Source organism: Hibiscus syriacus, unplaced genomic scaffold (genome assembly GCF_006381635.1).
Source record: "Hibiscus syriacus cultivar Baekdansim isolate YM2019G1 unplaced genomic scaffold, ASM638163v2 tig00110422_pilon, whole genome shotgun sequence".
Lineage (NCBI taxonomy): Eukaryota > Viridiplantae > Streptophyta > Magnoliopsida > Malvales > Malvaceae > Hibiscus > Hibiscus syriacus.
Window position 1 is genome coordinate 171202 of NW_024062732.1, and position 22395 is coordinate 193596.

The 22395-nt window shown below is 35.5% G+C and overlaps 2 protein-coding genes and 2 pseudogenes across 2 annotated transcripts in view; all 4 read right to left on the reverse strand.

Annotated features, from left to right (window-relative positions):
* The window catches only part of LOC120124657 (GRF1-interacting factor 1-like), a 33607-nt gene extending 11815 nt beyond the window's left edge, over positions 1-21792 (reverse strand). Inside the window, exons 1-2 of the mRNA XM_039143263.1 lie at positions 21788-21792; positions 13725-13731 (exon numbers count right to left, since the gene is read on the reverse strand). The gene's annotated coding sequence lies outside the window, so the exon portion shown is untranslated. The remainder of the gene's footprint in view (positions 1-13724; positions 13732-21787) is intronic.
* On the reverse strand, positions 7113-8162 carry LOC120124631 (annotated as a pseudogene).
* Positions 9523-10104, reverse strand: LOC120124660 (annotated as a pseudogene).
* On the reverse strand, positions 17290-17885 carry LOC120124659 (pathogenesis-related protein PR-4-like). The gene is made up of 2 exons (XM_039143266.1): positions 17595-17885; positions 17290-17509 (listed from the first exon to the last, which is right to left on the reverse strand). The coding sequence occupies exons 1-2, from the start codon at positions 17850-17852 to the stop codon at positions 17339-17341; spliced, it is 429 nt and encodes a 142-aa protein (XP_038999197.1). The 5' UTR covers positions 17853-17885; the 3' UTR covers positions 17290-17338.
* Positions 21793-22395: the final 603 nt, after the last annotated feature.

Here is a 22395-nt window from a genome sequence, read left to right on the forward strand (position 1 = left end):
CTGGTTTAGCATCTTGCATGTTGAACCTGGAGAGTACTTTGTTGATGTACTCAGCCTATGATAATATCAAAGTCCCTGACTTTGTGTCTCTCTTGATCCTCATCCCAAGAATCTGTTTTGCAGCGCCCAGATCTTTCATAGCAAATTGATTTGACAATTTTTGCTTCAAGTTTATAATCTCTTGCATGTCTGAGCCTGCAACGAGCATGTCATCAACGTACAACAATAAAATAATGAAGCTATTGTCGAACCTCTTGATATAGCAACAATGATCTGCTTGGCATCTGGTAAAACCACTGCTACTCATGAAACTATCGAACTTCTTATACCACTGTCTAGGAGCTTATTTTAAACCATACAAGCTCTTCTTCAACCTGCATACCAGGTTTTTCTTGTCTGCCTCTATGAAGCCTTCTGGCTGCCTCATATAGATTTCTTCCTCCAAATCACCATGAAGGAAAGTTGTCTTTACATCTAACTGCTGAAGATGTAAATTCTCTGCAGTTACAATTTTCAACACCAGTCTGATTGTAGACAGTTTCATGACTGGAGAGAAAATTTCATTGTAGTCAATACCTTATTTTTGCTGAAAACCTTTGACAACCAATCTCGCTTTGTAGCGTTTGCTCCCATCGTGCTCTTCTTTGATCCTGTAAATCCACTTGTTGTGAAGCGCTTTCTTGCCTGGTGGTAATTCAACTAATTCCCACGTCTGATTTGACAAAAGCGAGTCCATCTCATCTTTCATGGAAGACTACCACTTGACTGAATCCTCCACTTGTATTGCTTCATCATAGCACTCTGGTTCACCATTGTTAGTCAGCAACAAGTAGTGCAAAGAAGAAGAATATCGTTGGGTTGGTTTAGGAATTCTGGAGGAGCGTCTTAGTTCCGGTGTGCTTGGTTCTTCTTGAACTGCTTCAGGACTGATCTGAACATCATTTCCAGAAATCTCCTCAAACTCAGCAAATTCATTTGTTTCAGCTTTGGTATTGGAGCTGCTTGATTCTACAGTTGACCTGTCTTTGTACATCACATTCTCATTGAAAATGACATCTCTGCTTCTAATGATCTTCCGATTTTCATAGTCCCAAAACCGGTAACCGAACTCATCACCGCCGTAACCAACAAAGGCACATTTATTGGACTTAGCATCAAGTTTACTTCTTTCAGCAGAGTCTATGTGTACATAAGAAATACAACCAAACACTCTTAAGTGTGAAAGGTTTATTTCTTTCTTGCTCCAAACTTCCTCTGGTATTCTGTCATCCAGAGGAACTGAGGGCCCATGGTTGATCAGGTAAGCTGCAGTGTTGATAGCTTCAGCCCATAGAAATTTGGGCAATCCGGCATGTATCCTTATGCTTCTGGCACGTTCATTCAGAGTTCTGTTCATGCGCTCTGCTACGCCATTCTGCTGCGGTGTTATGGGAACTGTTGTCTCCATCTTGATCCCATTGTTTGCGCAGAAATCTCTGAATCTACTATCTCTGTACTCTCCTCCATTGTCAGACCTCAACCGCTTGACTTTTAAACCAGTCTCATTTTCCACCATGGCCTTCCATTTTCTGAAGGTATCGAAGACTTCTGATTTCTTCTTCAGAAAATAAACCCACACCTTCCTTGTTGAATCATCGATGAAGGTGACATAATATAGTGAGCCTGCAAGAGATGGAATTGGGGATGGTCCCCATACATCAGTATGAATCAATTCTAACCTTTCTGCCTTGGGTGTCTTGCCAATCTTTGCAAAGCTGACTTTCTTTTGTTTGCCAAAGATGCAATCCTCGCATAGTCCGACATCTACATTCTTTAGATCCGGCAGCTTCCCCTTTGACAAAAGTATCTTCATCCCTTTCTCGCTCATATGGCCAAGCCTTTGGTGCCATAGGTTTGATTTTCCATCAGCATCTGCAATGATATTCTCTAAATTTGAGGTTACATAGAGAGTACCAGTCTTCTTATCATGAGCAATGACAAGTGCTCCTTTGGTAATCTTCCATTCACAACCTGAAAAGGTTGTACTGTATCCTTCTCCATCAAGCTGTCCTACAGAAATCAAATTTCTTTTGAGACCAGGAATATGTCTCACTCCTGTCAGTTTCCAGGTGGTCTGGTTTGGCAATTTTAGTCGGATGTCTCCTTTTCCGACGATCTTCAAGGTTTCATCATCAGCAAGATGAACCTTCCCAAAATCACCACTGACATAGTTCTCCATGATTTCTTGGCATGGCGTAGAGTGGAAAGATGCCCCTGAATCCAAAATCCATGATTCAATCAGACTGTTAACGCTTAAAATCATGGCATCACCTGTTTCATCCGTCATGTTGGCAGATTCCTGTGCGCCGGTATTTTTCTTCGGTGCTCGGCAATCTCTTTTGAAGTGACCCTTCTTGCCGCAATTATAACAGGTAAAATCTTTATTTCCTGTTCTTGATTTTCCCCTTCTGGATTTCGATCTGCCACGATTTGAATTTCTTTCTGAAGTTCTCTCTCTGGACTCCGTGTGCAAGGCTGAGGAGGTTGATGCTTCACCCAATTATCTCCGTCGAATTTCTTCGCTCAGTACCAGATCCCGAACATCGTCGAATTTTAATTTGCTGTTTTCCGACGAACTGCTGACTGCTGTAACAGTAGCATTCCAACTGTCTGGTAAAGATGATAAGAGAATTAAAGCTCGAACTTCATCATCAAATTCAATTTCCACTGAACTCAACTGGGTTGTGATTGTGTTGAGTTCATTTAGGTGTTGTGCCACCGATGCCCCTTCCGTCATCCGCAAATTGAATAATTGCCTCATCAAATGAACTTTGTTTGAGGCCGATGGCTTCTCATACATACTGGAGAGAGCCGTCATAAGACTCGCCGTGGTCTTTTCCTTTGCTATGTTGAAAGCAACATTGCGGGATAACGTCAGTCGGGTAACTCCGAGGGCTTGTCTGTCGAGAAGAGCCCAGTCTTCATTCTTCATGCTCTCTGGTTGTTTTCCTGAGACGGGTTGATATAGATTTTTCTGGTATAGAAAATCTTCAATTTGCATCTTGCAAAATCCAAAGTTCGCACCATCGAACTTTTTAATTTTCACATTCCCTTCGTCTGCAGCCATCGCTCCCACTCGAATCTGGCTTCGTTTGGATCGTTTCTGACAATTTCTGTGAACCGCCGTGTATTAGAACACCTCCGTCGACAAACTCGTATCGCCGATCGAATTTCACTATTCACAAAATTCACTATTCACATGAATAGTAACCCGAATAGTAACCCACAAAAAATTGACAGAATTCACAACCAAAAGCTCTGATACCAGTTGTTGGGAAATAAACCAAGTAACAAGTAATTTCCCTATAGTCAGATTAGTGAGAATACGAAATTGATAACGGAGTTCAGTCAATTGTGCTTACGTCTCCGGACTACTGCAGATCTTTTACTAAGAGAGAAAATTTACAGGTGTTTACAAAACACTCACTACTCATTAGAAAGCTCTCTAGTATTGGGAGAAAGAAATGATTTTTGGGATGGTTTTGAAGCTAAATGAGCTAGGGTATTTATAGTTGAAACTTAAAGACTTAATCTTGTAAATACCCTAAAGTCTAGGGATTAATTGTGATTATCCCATTATCATTTTTCAACAAACATCTACCAAACTTTGAAAAACTATTTTTCAAAGAAACATTTACCAAACTTTGAAAACTATTTTCAAAGAAACATTTACCAAACTTTAAAAACCATTTTTTCAAAGTTGATTACCAAACTTGAAAACCATTTTAATACTTTCAACAAATCAAACTACAGTTTAAGGAATACCGATGCTCATTCTATGAAGGGGAGTTATTCAGTTCATTGTTTTCAGGATTTTGAAGGCTGCAATATTATGTGATGTCAATTGTTTAAGTTATCTAGCGTCTTTTCTGATTGTTCTGCATCTGCATCCGCCTCCTTTTACCTTTCCTTTATTTCCATTTTCTCCTCTTAATCGGTCTGGTTTCCTTTTAAAATGGTAAAGAATAGAGTCTGGATAATCCTCCCTCATAATTTTTTCAACATAACTGTTTCCCTATATAATTAACTTCTTGATCAAATTCAGACTTATTCTATTTGATTGTCAGGATATGATGCATATTCGTAAAAGAAAAGTCTGAAAAATATGTCGGCTGCTTATCCTCAACACCCAAGTGTTACTGAAACTTTCTTTGACTTTTTCATGTTAAATCTTGAGTAGCAGTGAATCTCTGTTCCGTTGCTACGCCGAAGAAGCCTTAATTCCAAATAAACTGGAAAACCATTTTTATGAACCGCTCTTTTAAGGTCTTTTTAACAAGTTAATGGTGGGTGAATTAACTGTAAAATATATCAAGAAAATTAACAAATTAATCCATATGTCCATTAATTATTGGTGGGGTACCAATAGGAGCACTAAAAGGGGCAGGGATTTTTTTTTTGTATAAATCCGTTAGTTTTATTAAAAATAGAAAATATCTAGAATTACAATTAAGATTTATGAGCATACCCACAAACGTAAATTAAAATATAATTATGACATTTTCCCAAATTATTGACACAAAAATTAACCATCTAAATCACAAAAGGACCATAAAAGGAAAAGGTTAAAAAACATAACTAATGCTCGAACAAAATAAAGATACAAACAAATATGAATGTATCGACAAACGAATCACAAAAAGGGATAAAACTACTGAAAGACCACTGACAAATCGCAAATCAGAGTCAAGCAACATAAGAAAATTATCCACGAGCACAAAACGCATATTTAAATCAATCCGAGACTCCAAAGTAGCGAAGATCAACATGATAACAAATAAGCGCCATCTTGATCAGTCGTGGTGATGTCAAATCTAACAATGATAAAAAAATAAACGAAAACAACGGCCAAACGATCCGAAACTACTAACAGCCAGAGAAAAACGTGCCACAAAGACAGAGATAAATGTGTCAATAAAGGTAGAGATAAACGTATCATAAAAGAATGATGGTTCTTATTAAAAAACAAAAAAACAAAGAGAAAAATAACCGATCGTCAGTAATTATTATCAAAATCGGTGCTGTCGCCGACTAAACAAAATCAAAGAAGAAAAAATTAATTTGATCTATAGAAGCTGACACAAGTTATAGAAAAAAAAAAGAGGGGAAGAGAGGGAGGAGGAAAAGAGCGACTAGGATTTAGGAGGAGGAGGAAGAGAGGGGCAGGAGAATTCTTTTTTGATGGAAAGCAGTTAGTTTTATTAAAAATAGAAAATATTCAAAATTATAATGAAGATTTACGAGCATAACCGTAAACGTAAACTAAATTATAATTATGACATTTTCATATAACCATTGACACAAAAACTAGTCACCTAGATCACTCAAGGACCATAAAGGAAAAATGTTAAAAAACCTAACCAATGCTTGAACAAAATAAAAATACGGAAAAATTTAATTGCATCGGCAAATGAACCACAAAAGAGGATGAAACTACTGAAATATCACCGAAAAATCGTAAATCAGAGTCAAGCGAAGCAAGAAAACTATCCACAAGCGCAAAAACTTATCCAAATATATATGATGATCTAAATCATGGAAGATCAACATGATAACAAATAAACACCATATTGATCAATCGTGACGATGTCAAATCTAACACTGAGAAAAAAATAAACGAAAAATGGCCAAACGAATGAAAACTACCAAAAGGCAGAGAAAAATTTGCCACAAAGGCAAAGATAAATGTGTCATAAAGACAGATAAATGTGTCATAAAGGCAAAGATAAACATGACGTAAAGATAAATTTATTCTTATTAAAAACTAAAAAAACAAAGAGAAAAAACAATCGACGGATAGCAATCAATATCAAAACTGGTGTCGCCGTCGGTAAAACAAAATCAAAGAATAAAATTAATTTGATCTATAGAAATTGACACAAGTTGTAAAGATAAAAAAAATAAGAGAATGGAAGAAAGGGAAGGGAGAGAGCAGCTGAGGGATTGGAGAATTCTATTCGGTTTATACAGGGTTTCAAATAGCAGAACGCAAACGCTATAACGGCCGTTACTTTGCGGTTGCACCGTCGTCCGAAACCGATATCGACGATTTTAACGGTGGGTAACAGATTCACATTGATAGCGGTCCGTCGCGCCCGCAATTTAACGGATAACGGCGTATAACACCGATAACGGGACGCTAATAGCCTTATTCTACCGTTACCGGAAAAAACTTAAAAAAACTAAAACTTTTACCCAAAAATGCAAAGGTAAACAATCCCTAGATGTAAGTTTAAAAGAGAATAGATGATTTTTTCTTTAATTACCTGTGTTTATCATCACACGTTGACCACCACCGTTGAATATGATCTACGCTCGAAGGAGTTTTTGAGAGTTGGGAGATGGGAGTTGGAGAGGATAAAGGCAAAGTTTTTGAATTTTCTTTTTTTTTTAATTGAAAGAGATGAACTGATTTTCAATTCAAGGAAAATATAAAGTGGGCCGTCCCACTCCCACTTCACTGTTTTTTTAATAAATTATAAAATATATTTTCAAGGATATATTACTTTATCATCCTCTCACCTTTTAAAATTTATAATTTAATCCTAACTTTAGAATGTAAATTTTAGTTTTTTTTTTAATTTAGTCCTAATTTCAGTAATCTAAATTTCTACAATTTAAATTTTATACTTTTATTTTAATTCTATTTAATTTAGTTATTTTTTGTTCTTTAAGTTTATTCGAATTCCATTCAACATTTCAACATTCATTTTTCATAATTCATTACATTTTATTATCATGTTAAATTAATGTAATTAAATAGTAATTCAAATTCAATAATACATTATTTAAAAAAACTTTATGTATATACAAATTTCAAATTTTATTGAAATTGAAGCATTCTAAAATTCATTAAAAATGTTTTATTATAATTATAATTATTATGTTTTAGAATAAGTTGTGTGAAATTTAAAAAAAATCACGACCGCGACATCCGCAGTGACCGCAATGGCATCCGCTATGCCCGCAAACGCGATAAACACAACGCGACCGAAAGCTCGACCGCAAACGCTATTTGAAACCCTGGGTTTATATACATCTTAAAATTATAAAATGCAGTTATTTATATGTACTTAAAAATAGCATTTCAAGTCGAGGTCGGGCCTCCACCATTGGCACAGCCCACGAGCTTGCTTGAAATCTTGTGAAGGGCTTAAATTCACAATCAAATTTGCGGAAGGAAGAAGATGAAGTGGTTCAGAAGATTCAACACCTTGCACTCCCACTGCATTCAAAACCAGATTTTCCCAGTGAACTTAGGCTCGTTTGCCTCGAAATGGACTTGCCTCCAATTCCAAAGGATTACTTTTTTCTTCTGTGCTCGAAATAACCTATATATTCTGAGCATATGGGGTCTTCTCTATTCACAAACAAGCACGGAATCCATCCAGATATTGCAGAAAACGGATCTTTGTTTTCGACTTCAGTCTTTGAATCCTTGTTTTCATCATTCTTCGCATTGGCGAAAGCCTGCCCGGCTCTGATTATCGTCCCCGCGAATCGGATCCCATGTTTCAATGTCTCGTCTTCGATTCTCTCGATCGGAGCCGATATGTAAAGCGGATTGAAGAGGAATGATTCCAAGAACAACCCGGATTTTGCCATCGTTTTCCCGGCCAACATCGCGATGGACGCCCCTTGCGAATGACAGGTTAGCCACACTTTCGATTTCCCTGCCTTAGCTACCGTGTCTCGAACAGTATTAATGGCGATTGCGGACCGAGTCGTCCGTTCAAGACCGTTTCAGATAATGTCGATATCCAGCTGAATATCTCTGACAAGTGAGCCGAGTTTGATCAACGTGCCTCGGAAGGCGATTACATAGCGAGGGCTTTCATGAATGTTATAATGATATGAACACTCCTAAGGTTTATATTCAAAAATGGCACCGAAGATACATTCATCGCTTTCCATAAGCGGGCCTATATACCTGAACTGGAGAAACTCCCACCATGATAAAGCCAAACACTCAGGACCTCGACGTCCGTGCTGCCGGTCGCCTTCCAACATGTCAACACCCTTGACTAAAATGGCGGCCACCGATCTCTGGTGATGAGCGACCAGTCAATCCTGGTTAGGTATGTAGGTCCTGAAATGCTAAAGTAGTCATTTGCGGAAGCCATTGAAACACCAGAAATTCTAGTTTTTGATTTCCAGGAATGTAGCTGAGATTCAGGTGAAAATAAAGGTAGAGTAGAGGTGGTTTATTGGGGGACATATGCAATAAAAAAAGCAAACTGCATCTGTCATAGGACGCCATTGTTAGTTATATGAACAAATAGAAATTACAATTACAGTTAAAACAGCGCCTTTGTATGGTTTGTTGCATCCTATAATTTGGAAAGAAATTTTATCTATCAACGTATTTAGAATTTGAATCTTTTTTCACCCGAAATTTACTCTGTCCAATCTAAAATTGGAACGTCAGTAATCCTTTCCGCCTCCATTCTCCTTCATACCGAAAATGAAAGAGAAAATTTGGATGGTTGAATAAGAAAGGTAAATTCCTCTAATGAATGTCTGCCCTTTTCTTTATCCGTTAAAGCATCTCCGACTTATTCTTTTTCGTGCTGTCTTCACAATATATAAAGCTAACTTCTGACACAGCCATTCTAGGGTTCGGATTGTGAGTGAGAATGGATTTAGAGATGACGATTTGAATGAGCTTAAAGGTGGCATATAACTAGGGTTCGGATTCAACGAAGAAGAAGAAGAAGGTCAAAAACTATGCAACACACTGCCTGCTTTAGACCTTTATTTTTCCGTAAACCGTCAGCTATCTCCACTTCCATCCCCACAAAGCCAAGGCTATCCATCATCACCATCGGTTGGTTGCAGATCACCATGTCCCACAAAAGTAAAGCAGATTGGAAAATTTACAGCCAAGGTACATAAAATGAATAAAACTGAAACTGCAAAATAACAATCGTATAGTAAATTCAGTAGCTTGCAATTTGAGAAGTGATCTAAGACCAATTTGAATGCGATCTTAGACCAATTTGAATGTGATCTAAGACCAATTTACCTCCTCCATTTTTTGGATTAAATTTGATAACAATCGTACCATATTGATAACAAAAATGGAAGAAATATAGAGTAAGAAAACGAAATCACTTACAGGGATTCAATTTGAATGTGATCTAAGACCAATTTTCTTCATTCGTTTTTGGATAAAAAATATATATAGACAGCAGCAGTAAACATAAGATACTGAAACACATCCGTTGTTGAACCTTCGTTAGTTTTAATACGTGACAATATTTATCTTTTCAAATAATATTTTACATAAATTTTATGCATTATAATTTTTAATCATTGATTATTTATTATTATCAATATATTTGAGATTCAAATTTTACTAACAACAAAAGTATAAAGTGTTGATGTCAATATGGCACGAAAACGTGAAGTAAATGTAGCAGCTTGCAAGCAGCAAGTGCTACTAATATCTTTATTCCAGAATTGATTTTATTTGAGAAGTGATAGTATTTGTTATTACAAAGCATTTATTAATGAGCCAATGCTGGAACTCATTTAATCACCACAGTCAACAAAATCATAGTTGACGGTGAGGAAATCATTAGCATTGCCAATCCCATTAGTGTCAAGCTGATTAAACACATTAACATCCAAATCCAGGCCTACGTTTCTGCACTGATCCACGATTCTCACGGTCGCGTGAGTTCTACACAGAAACACAATGGAAAAAACCCTCAAAATTAATTGACATGAAAACAATGAGATCGAATAACATAATCAACTCAAAAAGTAAGATGGGAATACACAGCAGTATTTAGATACCCTTAAGCATCTGCCACAAGAAGGTTGACCTTGAGGGCCAGCAGGGCCACAAAAGGCGGTCCATCCATGTCGGCAACGCCATTCCAAGGGCCTACCGGCGTCCCATGTGGAACAAAAAACACTTGCAGTCATGTAGTCCCAGTTTATATTCTATGGGTTATAAATATGATAAGTAGCTCTCACGTTCGATGCACTTTGGGCAGCCACTGATGCCACAACACAAGCTAACACCACAATGCAAAGCTTCAATTTCTCCATCTTTTTTTTCTTCTTTTTCGTTGCCTCAAAATGTTGTGAATTTATAGGGAATTCATTCAATGAATTGCTGATTAGATTGTGTTTAGGAATAAGATAATTAGTCATCTTGTAGCTTGTTAGTTTGTTATTAGATTATTAATGGTAACGCCGAAGCTTGACAACTCCGTAATAAATTTAACTTTTTGTGTATCTTCTTACGTCGGCTAACACAGATTCTAGATGATTATGATGTGACTGAAAATTCGTTTGGTTTCTTGGATTTGATTTTTCTTATTGTTCCGCATTTATCGGATTTCTTCTTGAAAAATATGGTTCCGATATTTGTAAGCTGATTCATTGAATATCACCACTTATCTTTGGATGACTTTTTAACTAACATGGCATTCTAGGAACATAAAATTACTTTGGACGTTAGATTTACTAATAACATCAAATTAAATTATGACATAACCATGATACGGTTAATTCACATATTCATTTCACGCAAACATCTCATGTTAGAAAAATTGATCGTTACAAGGTATTAGCATTGATTGAAAAATATAAAATAAAATAATTAATTAGAACAATATTCATGTCGTAATAAATCACTGTCTTAGAAACAAATTCATCCCGACGTGTGTAATCACTACAAATAATAAATGACATCCTAAGGTTAGCACAACTTTTCAAATTTTGTACACTTGAAAGATGAAGTGAACTTTAGTGGTACTACTCTTCTCCATACTCATAATTAGGATTCAAAAAAGTCATGAAAACAATAAGAAAAATTGTAGTGTTTCTAAACAAATATTTTCTTAAGACATCTCAAATGAGAAGACTTGTCAACTATTTATAAGCTAAATAGTGATGACCAAGGACGGATACAGGATGTTATGTTAGGGGGACAAATGTGAACTTATAAAATTTTAAGAGAAAAATTTAAACTTATAAAATTTTAGAGGGATAAAAAGAATTTTCACTAAAATACATAAAAATATATATAAAAATATATGATAATTTTGCCCCCACCCCACCTTAGTCCATCACTAGTGATGACAAAAAGCCATTCCATTCAATAGCATTAAAATACTAATTAAATCAAAATTAAACAACATTAAAATGTTTTAATTCTAAGCATTAACAATATTCCCCGCTAATAAGAAAGAATACCTTCATATAAAATGATAGCGTTGGAGGTAAAACACGAGAAGAACAATAACGAGATTGTTGCGGAAGACGGCTATCGGATAGAGCAAAATCGCAACTGCTAATTTGAGAAAATAAAAATGAAGATAAAAGAGACACAAAATTTACGTGGAAAACCCCTAAAAATAGGGTAAAAACCACGAGCAACGGTAGAAAAATTTCACTATGAGAAAATAGGAATTATAACCTCTCTCGATCTACCAAGGAGAAAACAATGATAATTCTCTCTCGATAAAAGGGAGAAAACAACTCTCAAGAAACTCTCTAAATTCTCTCTAGTATTGGAAGAAAGCTAGAATGCTTTGGGATGGTTTTGAAGCTAAATGAGCTAGGGTATTTATAGTTTAAGCTTTAAGGACTAATTTGTAAATACCCTAACTTACAATGACTAAATTATGCTTATACCATTTAGCAATTTCAACAATTGGGTGCTCCTTTTGACCATTGCACCGAATTGTGCATTAATGCACCGTTTTCGGTGCTGACTTTTAACAATCTCCCACTTGAAGATTTGATTGGAACAATCATATCTTCACATCATTCTTTCTACCTTGTACCATCATGTTGCTTACGTTTCTGACAGGCCACATGAGGATCGACACCAAGTATATTTATCGGTATTGATTGCCTTTGTCATGAAATCTGCTATGTTGTCTTTGGTATGGATCTTCTGTATATCTACCGTCCCTTCTTCCACCTTTTCACGAATGAAATGGTACTGAAATCGTATGTGCTTTGTCCTTGAATGAAATGCTGGATTCCTTCTTAGATGCAAGGCGCTTTGACTGTCACAAAACAGAGAGACATACTCTTGATTGTGCCCAAGCTCCTCCAATAGCATCTTCAACCAAATTGCTTCTTTACTGGCTTGTGTAGCTGCTACATATTCTGCCTCTGTTGTGGATGTAGCCACAACTGACTGCAATTTTGAAACCCAGCTTACAGCTCCACCAGCAACTTTAAACACATATCCTGTAGTAGATTTGCTTTTATCCAAATCCCCTGCATAGTCAGAATCTACATACCCATTGATTAGTAAGTTTGATCCTCCGTAACATAATGCAACATTTGAGGTCCCTTTGATGTATCTTAGGATCCTCTTTACAATATTCCAATGCTCTTTGCCTGGATTCGCCATGTACCGACTAACCACTCCCACTGCTTGTGCAATGTCTGGTCTTGTGCATATCATAGCGAACATTAAACTTCCCACTACTGATGCATACGGTACTCGAGACATCTCCATCCTCTCTTCTTCACTGCTAGGACTCATACTGGAGGATAATTTGAAGTTAATAGGAAGAGGGGTAGAAATTGGCTTACAATCTTGCATGTTGAATCGTGACAAGATCTTCTTCAAGTAATTCTTTTGTGAAAGCCAAATCTTCCTATTACTTCTGTCTCGGTGAATTTGTATCCCTAGAATCTTGTTTGCTGATCCCAAGTCCTTCATTTCAAATTCCCTAGCCAGTTGTGCCTTCAATTCTTCAATATGATCTTTGTTGGGTCCTGCAACCAACATGTCATCCACATACAACAGTAATATAATAAAATCGTTATCATCAGACCTCTTGAAATAAGCACAAGGGTCTACATTAAGTCTGTTGTATCCAAGGCACATAATAAAGGAATCAAATCTCTTATACCAACACCTCGGCGCCTGCTTTAGACCGTACAGAGATTTGTTCAACTTGCAAACCAAGTTCTTCTTTTCGTCTTCTTCAAAACCTTCAGGCTGGAGCATATAAATCTCTTCTTCAAGATTTCCATGAAGAAAAGCTGTTTTAACATCTAGTTGTTCCAGATGTAAATTCAATGTAGCACACATTGCCAAGACTACTCGAACTGTTGTTAGTCGAACCACAGGAGAAAAAATTTCATTGAAATCAATACCTTCTTTCTGAGCATATACTTTGACCACCAGTCTTGCACGATACCTCTCCACTTGATCGTCACCATTTCGCTTGATTTTGAAAACCCATTTGTTACCAATTGGCTTCCTTCCTTGTGGTAGTGGCACAAGGTCCCATGTATTATTTTTATGAAGGGCTTCGATTTCTTCTTGCATTGCCATCATCCACAGTGAAGCATCTGAGATGTTTATTGCCTCCTGATATATTGATGGCTCACCGTCTTCTGTTAAAAGACAGTATGCAACATTTCCTTCTATAACATAATCTGAGTGCCAATTGGGACGTCTTCTCACACAATCTGATTGACGAGTTGTTGGAGCTTCAGAACTCTCTGGTTCTTGTTCATCATGTGCTGGTTCTGCTTCAGAAGAATCTCCTTGTTCAAACTCCTTTTCTACATGTATCTGTGTAGTCTCTGACTTTTCAGCGCTGTCATTGTCTTCTTTTCTTTGTAGCTTATCTTCTACAAAGATAACATCCCTGCTAATGATCACTTTGCGGGCAGTGGGATCCCACAAGCGATACCCCTTTACTCCATCAACATACCCCAAGAATTTGCATTTTCTGGATTTTGGATCCAGCTTTGAAATTTCTTGGGCGTTGTACATCACGTACACAATACTTCCAAATAAATGGAGGTTTGAATAATCAACTAGTTTACCAGTCCACATCTCCATTGGTGTCTTCAGCTCTATTGCAGTTGATGGAGCTCGATTCACCAAATAACAGGTGGTATTTACTGCTTCTGCCCAGAATGATTTTTCTAGGCCTGCGTCCCTCAACATTGCTCTTGTTCTTTCTAACAAGGTTTTGTTCATCCGCTCTGCCACTCCATTTTGTTGAGGAGTGTTCACCACTGTGAACTGTCTTTTGATGCCTTCTTTCTTGCAAAAGTCATCAAATTCTTCGCTTGTGTATTCTCCTCCACTATCTGTTCTGAAACACTTGATCTTATTTCCAGAATCAAGTTCCACCCGCGCCTTGAAGTTTTTGAAAGTTGAAAACACGTCTGACTTCTTCTTGATAGGGTACACCCAACATCTCCTGGAGTAGTCATCAATAAATGAGACAAAGTATTTTACTCCACCTAGGGATGTAACTGGTGCTTGCCATACGTCAGAGTGAACCAATTCTAGAACATTTTTGCCTCTAGAATTTTATTTGTTGAATTCCAACCGGTGCTGCTTACTTGTTATGCAATGCTCACACAAAGGAAGTGTTACCTTTGTTAAGCCTGGAAGTAGTTTTTGCTCCACAAGGACTTTCATTCCTTGTTCTGACATGTGTCCAAGTTTCTGATGCCATAGCATTGTAGAATCTGAACTACATGAGGCAACAGAGGCTTCTGCTTCTAGCAATGTCTCTCCCTTCAGTATGTACAAGTTTGCAGCTATCTTTTCACCTTTCAGCACACAAGCGCTCCACGGAACACCTTCATGATTCCTTTCCGTGTTTCAATCTTGCTTGCATTATTATCCAACAATCCGTAGGATAATAAATTTTTCTTTAGGCCTTTCACGTGCCGCACATCTCGAACAACTTTAATTGTTCCATCATACATCTTCAATTTTATGGTTCCCACGCCAATGATCTCTAAGGCATGATCATTACAACTATACACAGATCCTCCTGAGACAGGTTCATATTGATGGAACCATTCTCTTCTTGAGGTCATGTGATATGTTGCTCCTGAATCAATGAGCCATATATCTGCAAATCTTTTTCTTCCTTCCACGGTGGTTGACGCTTCACAGCATAGTGCATCTCCATCATCTGAAGTGTTTGCGGTATTACCTTGTGGATTGAAGTTTTTATTTAGACTCCAACAATCATTCTTCAAGTGACCATTCTTTCCACAGTTGTAGCACTTTAAATTCTTCTTGCTCCTCGACTTTGATCTACCATGTTTGTGACTACTGCTTTGGCCACGTTCTGTTGATCTCCCTCTCATCGTTATCAATGCCACTGCTTGTTGCAGATTTACTTGTCTGTCTTCCTTGTTTTTGCGCCGATTTTCTTCTTGGAGAACAGCATCTGCAACGTCATCGAAGACTAGACTGGTGACATTACTGTTTGTCAAGTTAATGATGAGTTGATCATACGAATCAGGTAGACTTTGAAGTAAAAGTTCAGCACGTTCTTGTTCTCCTATTGTACATCTTAAGGATGTAAGCTGAGAAAATAACGTGTTCAGTGTGTTTAAGTGCTCCGTCACTGAAGTAGATTCTGGCATACGGAGAGTGTATAATTTCATCATAAAGAAAAATTTTATTGTGCAACGATGTGGCCTCGTACAATTTGGTGAGATGATCCCATATCTCCTTAGCTGTATTCTTTTCCTCGATGCTTGACAATACTTCATCTGCTAATGCTAGATGAAAGTTTGCCATAGCATTCTCGTCCATTTCGATCCATTTGTTGTCATCTGTAAAATCTACCGACCTTTCACTGATAGCTGCTAGACATCCGTCTTTCCTCAGGATGGCCTCCATCTTCAATTTTCACAATGAGAAATTTCTCCCATTAAATTTTTCAATATCAAATTTCGTTGCCATAGCTTCTATTACGGATAGCTCCCACTATTTCACTATCATGAATAGTTCTCTGGAACCTTCAAAGAATGGGTAATACCTTCTTACTTTATTATGTTGGAGGATCCACCTTTTGGTGGCAACCACAAAGACAATAAGCAGATATTACACACTCTAATCTAGCTCTGATACCAATTGTTGCGGAAGACGGCTATCGGATAGAGCAAAATCGCAACTGATAATTTGAGAAAATAAAAATGAAGATAAAAGAGACACAAAATTTACGTGGAAAACCCCTAAAAAATAGGGTAAAAACCACGAGCAACGGTAGAAGAATTTCACTATGAGAAAATAGGAATTACAACCTCTCTCGATCTACCAAGGAGAAAACAATGATAATTCTCTCTCGATAAAAAAGAGAAAACAACTCTCAAGAAACTCTCTAAATTCTCTCTAGTATTGGAAGAAAGCTAGAATGCTTTGGGATGATTTTGAAGCTAAATGAGCTAGGGTATTTATAGTTGAAGCTTTAAGGACTAATTTGTAAATATCCTAAATTACAATGACTAAATTATGCTTATACCATTTAGCAATTTCAACAATTGTGTGCTCCTTTTGACCATTGCACCGAATTGTGCATTAATGCACCGTTTTTTGGTGCTGACTTTTAACAGAGATTAGTAGTTTAAACACTAATGACATATCTTGAACTAGTTCATAGTGACGATGAGTAATTCATCTATTAGATGAGTGAACTAATCTTAAACTTTTTAAGATTAAGGTGAATTAGAAAAATGACCCTTCAACGAATAAACTTTGGACTAGTCCCTTCAACAAATCAAGAATCGATTTCCGACTTAACCGTCAGCTTTCTCTACTTCCATCCCCACAAAGCCAACTCTATTCATGATCACCGTCAGTTGGTTGCAGATCACCATGTCCCACAAAGTGAAACAGATTGGAAAATTTACAGCCAAGGTACATACAATGAATAAAACTGAAACTGCAAAATAACAATCGTTAACATCTTGTGTATCTATTTGTCAGGAGATAATCCTCAGCAAGTGAAGACTAAGATAAGGCATTGGGCGCTAGCTGTGGCGTGCTCTGTAAAGCAGTCATGCTGCTGAGAACAAGCAAAAGAAACAAAAATGGAAGAAATATAGAGTAAGAAAACGAGATCACTTACAGGGATTCAATTTGATTGTAATCTAAGACCAATTTTCTTCATTCATTTTTGGATAAAAAGAATATAGACAGCAGCAGTAAACATAAGATACTGAAACACATCCGTTGTTGAACCTTCGTTAGTTTTAATACGTGAACAATATTTATCTTTCCAAATAATATTTTATATAAACTTTACGCATTATAATTTTTAATGGTTGATTATTTATTATCATCAATATATCTGGGATTCAAATTTTACTAACAACAAAATTATAAAGTAAGTGTTGATGTCAATATTGCACGAAAACGTGAAGTAAAATTAGCAGCTAGCAAGCAGCAAGTGCTACTGATATCTTTATTCCAGAATTGATTTTATTTGAGAAGTGATATTATTTGGTATTACCAAGCATTTATTAATGAGCCAATGCTGGAACTCATTTAGTCACCACAGTTAACAAATTCATAGTTGACTGTGAGGAACCCATTAGCTTTGCCACGCCCATTAGTGTCAAGTCGATTAAACACATTAACATCCAAATCCAGGCCTCCGTTGCTGCACTGATCCACGATTCTCACGGTCGCCTGAGCTCTGGTCGCGGTGTTAGTCACCTACAAATAAACACAATGGCAAAAACCCTCAAAATTAATTTACGTAAGTAGTACAAGATAAGAATGCGTAGTAGTATTTACATACCCTTAAGCATCTGCCACAAGAAGGTCGACCTCGAGGACCAGCAGGGCCACAAAAGGCTGTCCATCCATATCGGCGACGCCATGCCAAGGGCCTACCGGCGTCCCATGTGGCGCAGAAAACACTTGCCTTCATGTAGTCCCAGTTTATATTCTGTGGGTTATAAATGTGATAAGTAGCTCTCACGTTCGATGCACTTTGGGCAGCCACCGATGCCACAACACAAGCTAACACCACAATGCAAAGCTTCAATTTCTCCATCCTTCTTTTTTTTTTTTTTTGCTTTTTCGTTGCCTCAAAATGCTGTTAATTTATGGGGAATTCATTCCATGAATTGCTGATTAGATTGTGTTAAGACTGTTAGGAATAAGAAAATTAGTCAACTGTTAGTTTGTTAGTTTGTTGTTAGATTGTTAAATGGTTAGGCCGAAAGCTTGAAAATTTTAACTCCGAAATAAATTTTACTTTTTCTTACGTCGGCTAATAAAGATTTTAGATGACTATGATGTGACTGAAAATTCGTTTAGTTTAGTTTCTTTGATTTGATTTTTCGTATTGTTCACATTTATCGGATTTCTTCTTGAAAATATGGTTCCAATATTTGTACGCTGATTCATTGAATATCATCACTTATCTTTGGATGGGATGAGTACCTACTCGCATCGATATTTATCGATATAAATTTATAAATAGCTATTAAATTATGATAAAATAATATTTTTAGTCATTCAACTTTTAAAAAATTATAAAATAAGTATTAAATTTTAGATTTCATTAAAAAAGACACTCAACTATTGTTAAAGGCAAATGTGACGTATTAAATTAAAAAAATATCTTATTTTTCATCAATTGTGACTACAATTTTGTTTTTGATATTTTTTTTAATAATTTTAAGTAATAATTCCAAAAAAATTAGAAAAATAATTTTTAAATATATGAATTTTAAAATTTTAGTTTTGAAATTATAAATATATTTTTAAAATTATATTTAAAACTATTAGACAAAATTTAAAGAATTGAATCACACTGTTTAATAAAAAAATGATTTCATTTTCATAACTAAAATTGTCATATCTCATATCTCATAAATTATTAATTTTTAAATATAATCGCAATTAAATAAAAACTAATTATATTTTTTTGAATTAATAAATTCATATTTTTTTTAAAAAAAAATTATAATTTTATGAATAAAAATATTAATTATAAATTTATATTTAAAAATACTTTTACAATTTTAAAAATGAACCGTGAATATATATATATATATATATATATATATATATATATATATTTAAAAATTAGTTTTTAGAATTATTTTTGAAATATTAAAAATATCAAAATAAAACTTAGTTTACAATTGAGGGGGTTCAAATGATATTTTTTTTTATTAATTTAACATGTTACATTATCCCTTTAATTATAATTAAAGATGGTATATTCATTTTGAAATACAATTGAGGGGTTGAATGAGATATTATGTAACTTTTCAAAGTTTAATGTTCAAAAGGATGATTTTAGTATAGATTAACGACTATTTAAAAATTTTACCATACAAAATTAGTGGTACATTTTGGTGTATGACATGCATTGTAGAATTGTCCTCCTTGGATGACTTTTCTTTTTAACCAAAATGATAATCTTGGAACATAAAATTACTTTTGACGTTATATTTACTAATAACATCAGATTAAATTATGGCATAAGCATGTTACGTTTAATTCACATATTTATTAAACATTTTATGTTAGAAAAATTGACCGTTACGAGGTATTACATTGATTGACAAATATAAAATAACTAATTAGAACAATAATCGTGTCGTTGTAAATCACTGCCTTATAAACAATTTCATCATGAAGTGTGTAATCACTATAATGGACGAATGAAAGACACCTTAAGGTTAGTACAACTTTTTTAAATTTTGTACACTTGAAAGATTGAGTGAACTTTTGTTGTAGTACTCTTCTTCAAAGTAAGAATTAGAACTCAGTGTTAGAATATAAGAGTCTATATTATATCTATGATTGTTAAATCATTTATAATTGGTTACGTTTGGTTAATGTTTGTTGTATTTCTGTTATAGGCCGTTGAGTTTCTGTCATGGGATGTGTCTTTGGTTATTGGGCTATAAATAACCAAGGACTTTGTATTCTACAAGGAATTGTATTGATGAAAAGCTTTTTGTTCAACGTTTTCCTCTTTCGTGTATTTTCTGTTTTCAGAGATCTAATTATCTCGTTTCTCTTTATTCTTTCTGTCTATCTCAAATCTCCAATCTCCAATCACATGAGTTATAATTTTTAACATGGTATCAGAGCCAAGTTTTGGCTTACTAGCCATATGTTCCTGTGTTGTTGTGGTTCGATGAAGGAGTTTCTATTGTGGCTCGATTTATATGTTTGTTTTCTTCAGGTTCTTTGATTTATTCTCTTTTCTTACTTCTCTCTTATCTCGAGAGATATTTTGGCTATCTTTGTGCTCAGATCATTGTTTTTCTTTATCTGATTTATTGTAATTCGATAGTTTTTGTTGAAGATTTGGTGTGTTGTATTTTATGGTTTTGGTGTTGTTCAATAACCTATAATTTTTTCTTCATCTATATATTGTTCCTTCATCCTACTTCACTTACATCCTCATCTCATTCTCTATCTTTTTCTATACCACTTTATTTCTCATATCCATCATTACTTCCATCACCATCTCATACATCTTCCTATTTCCTACCACATCATTCATCATCCACATCCACATCACCTACTGCTATGGTCATGATTATTCAGAATACTCATTCTATGATCATGAGAAGTAAAGCAGAGATGTACTTTGTTTTGATCAGAAATGACACTTGGGATCTTCAGCTGTTGTCTCCCACGCGCAAACCAGTTAGGTGCAAGTGGTTTTTCAATATTAAGCGTAAGCTAGATGGATCTGTTGATCGATTTAAAGCCAGTTTGGTGGCCAAAGGGTACTCACAAGTGGTTGATACTAGTTTTCGTAAGACTTTTAGTCCGATATGGTTCAAACTGTCACTATCAGAACTATTTTTGGCAACCTCGGTTCTTCATAACTGGTCAATTAGATAAATTGATATAAACAATATGTTTCAGAATAGGCAATTATCTGAAGAGATATATATGCCTCAACCACTCAGGTTAGAGAAATATGGGCCTTTGAGTGACAAATAAGTGTGTCAGTTCAAGAAAACAATTTATGAGCTTCGACAAGCACCCAGAGCATGGTATCAAACACCACAGTCCACCATGATTTCCAAGTTGGATTTTATTGACTCTAAAGCTGATTCCTTTCTTTTTATTAGGAATTCAAAAAACTCTAGCTTATTTATGATGGTGTTTGTCGATAACATTATCATTATATGATGTAATGGTGTTGAGATTGATGAGATAATGAAGAAGATCAATGTTGAATTCTTATTGAAGGATATCGGGCAAGCTGGGTTCTTTCTTGAAATGGAAGTTCAATAATATTCTACTGGTTTGATGCTTAGTCAAAGACGATATATTGTTGAATTGTTGACCAAAATTGATATGCTACAATTTAATCCAACTTCTACTCCTAAGGTGGTTAGCCCTAAGTTAAAGTATGATGATGGGCCTATTTTTGAAGATATATATTTGTATCGCAGTGTTGTAAGAGGCCTTTAGTAAATCACTTTAACGAGGCCTGACATTGCCTTTACGGTTAATAAGGTTAGCCAATTCATGAATAACCCATATGTGGTTCACTGGAAGGCTGTTAAGTGTATCCTCAAATATTTGTGTAGTACTCTTAAACATGGGTTGTATTATCAACATTATGAGTTCTTTAATTTGGTGGGATACATTGATGCTGATTTGACAGCCTCTCTTGATGATCGTCATTCGAAGATTGGGTATTGTATTTACCTTGGTGGTAATCATGTAGCCTGGTGCTCGAAGAAGTAGACTGTGATGTCCAGTTTCACGTCAGAAGTATAATATCAAAGTCTTGTTAATTCTATTTCTAAAATTGTTTGGATTTAGCATTTGTTGACTGAAGTATGGGTTTCTCTTTCGAGAAGTCCAATAGTTTGGTATGATAATTCATCCACCATCTCAATGGCTTCTAATGCTACTCATCATACTCGTGTAAAGCATGTTAAGCTTGATATTCATTTTGTTTGTGAAAAGGTCCTTACTAGATAATTGCTTGTGAACTTTGTTTCTTCTGCAGAAAAACTTGCTGACATTCTGATAAAACCCATTCCCCTGCCTTTTTTTGTTAGTTTCAGTTTTATCATGGTGTTGTTTCCTTGAAAGAACTTTGAAGGAAAAATAGAAACCAAGAGAATGATAGTGTATAAGAGTCTGTATTATATCTAAAATAGTTAAATTAATTGTAATTGGTTACATTTGGTTAACGTTTGTTGTATTTCTGTTATGGGTCGTTGAGTTTATGTTATGGGTTGTGTCTTTGGTTATTGGGCTACAAATAACCAAGGGCTTTGTATTCTAAAAGGAAGTGAAATAATGAAATGTCTTTTAATCTATGTTTTCCTCTTTCGTATATTTTCTGTTTCCAGATATCTAACTGTTTTTTTTCTTATTAATCTTTCTGTCTATCTCAAATCTTCGATCACCGGAGTTATAATTTTGGCACTAAAAAAAGTCAGGAAGACACTAATAAGAAGAATTATAGTGTCTCAAAAAAATATTTGCTTAAAACATCTCAAATAAGAAGACTTATCCACTATTTATAAAATGAATGGTGATGACCAGGGATGGATGCAAAATGTTATGTTAGGGGAGAATGTGAACTTATAAAA

Excerpts from the sequence above, each read along its gene's own strand:
- LOC120124659 (XM_039143266.1), bottom strand. The coding sequence starts at position 17,852 with ATGGAGAAATTGAAGCTTTGCATTGTGGTGTTAGCTTGTGTTGTGGCA. Across the intron at positions 17,510-17,594 it reads CTTGTGGCAGATGCTTAAGG|GTGACTAACACCGCGACCAG; the intron begins GTATGTAAATAC and ends GTTTATTTGTAG.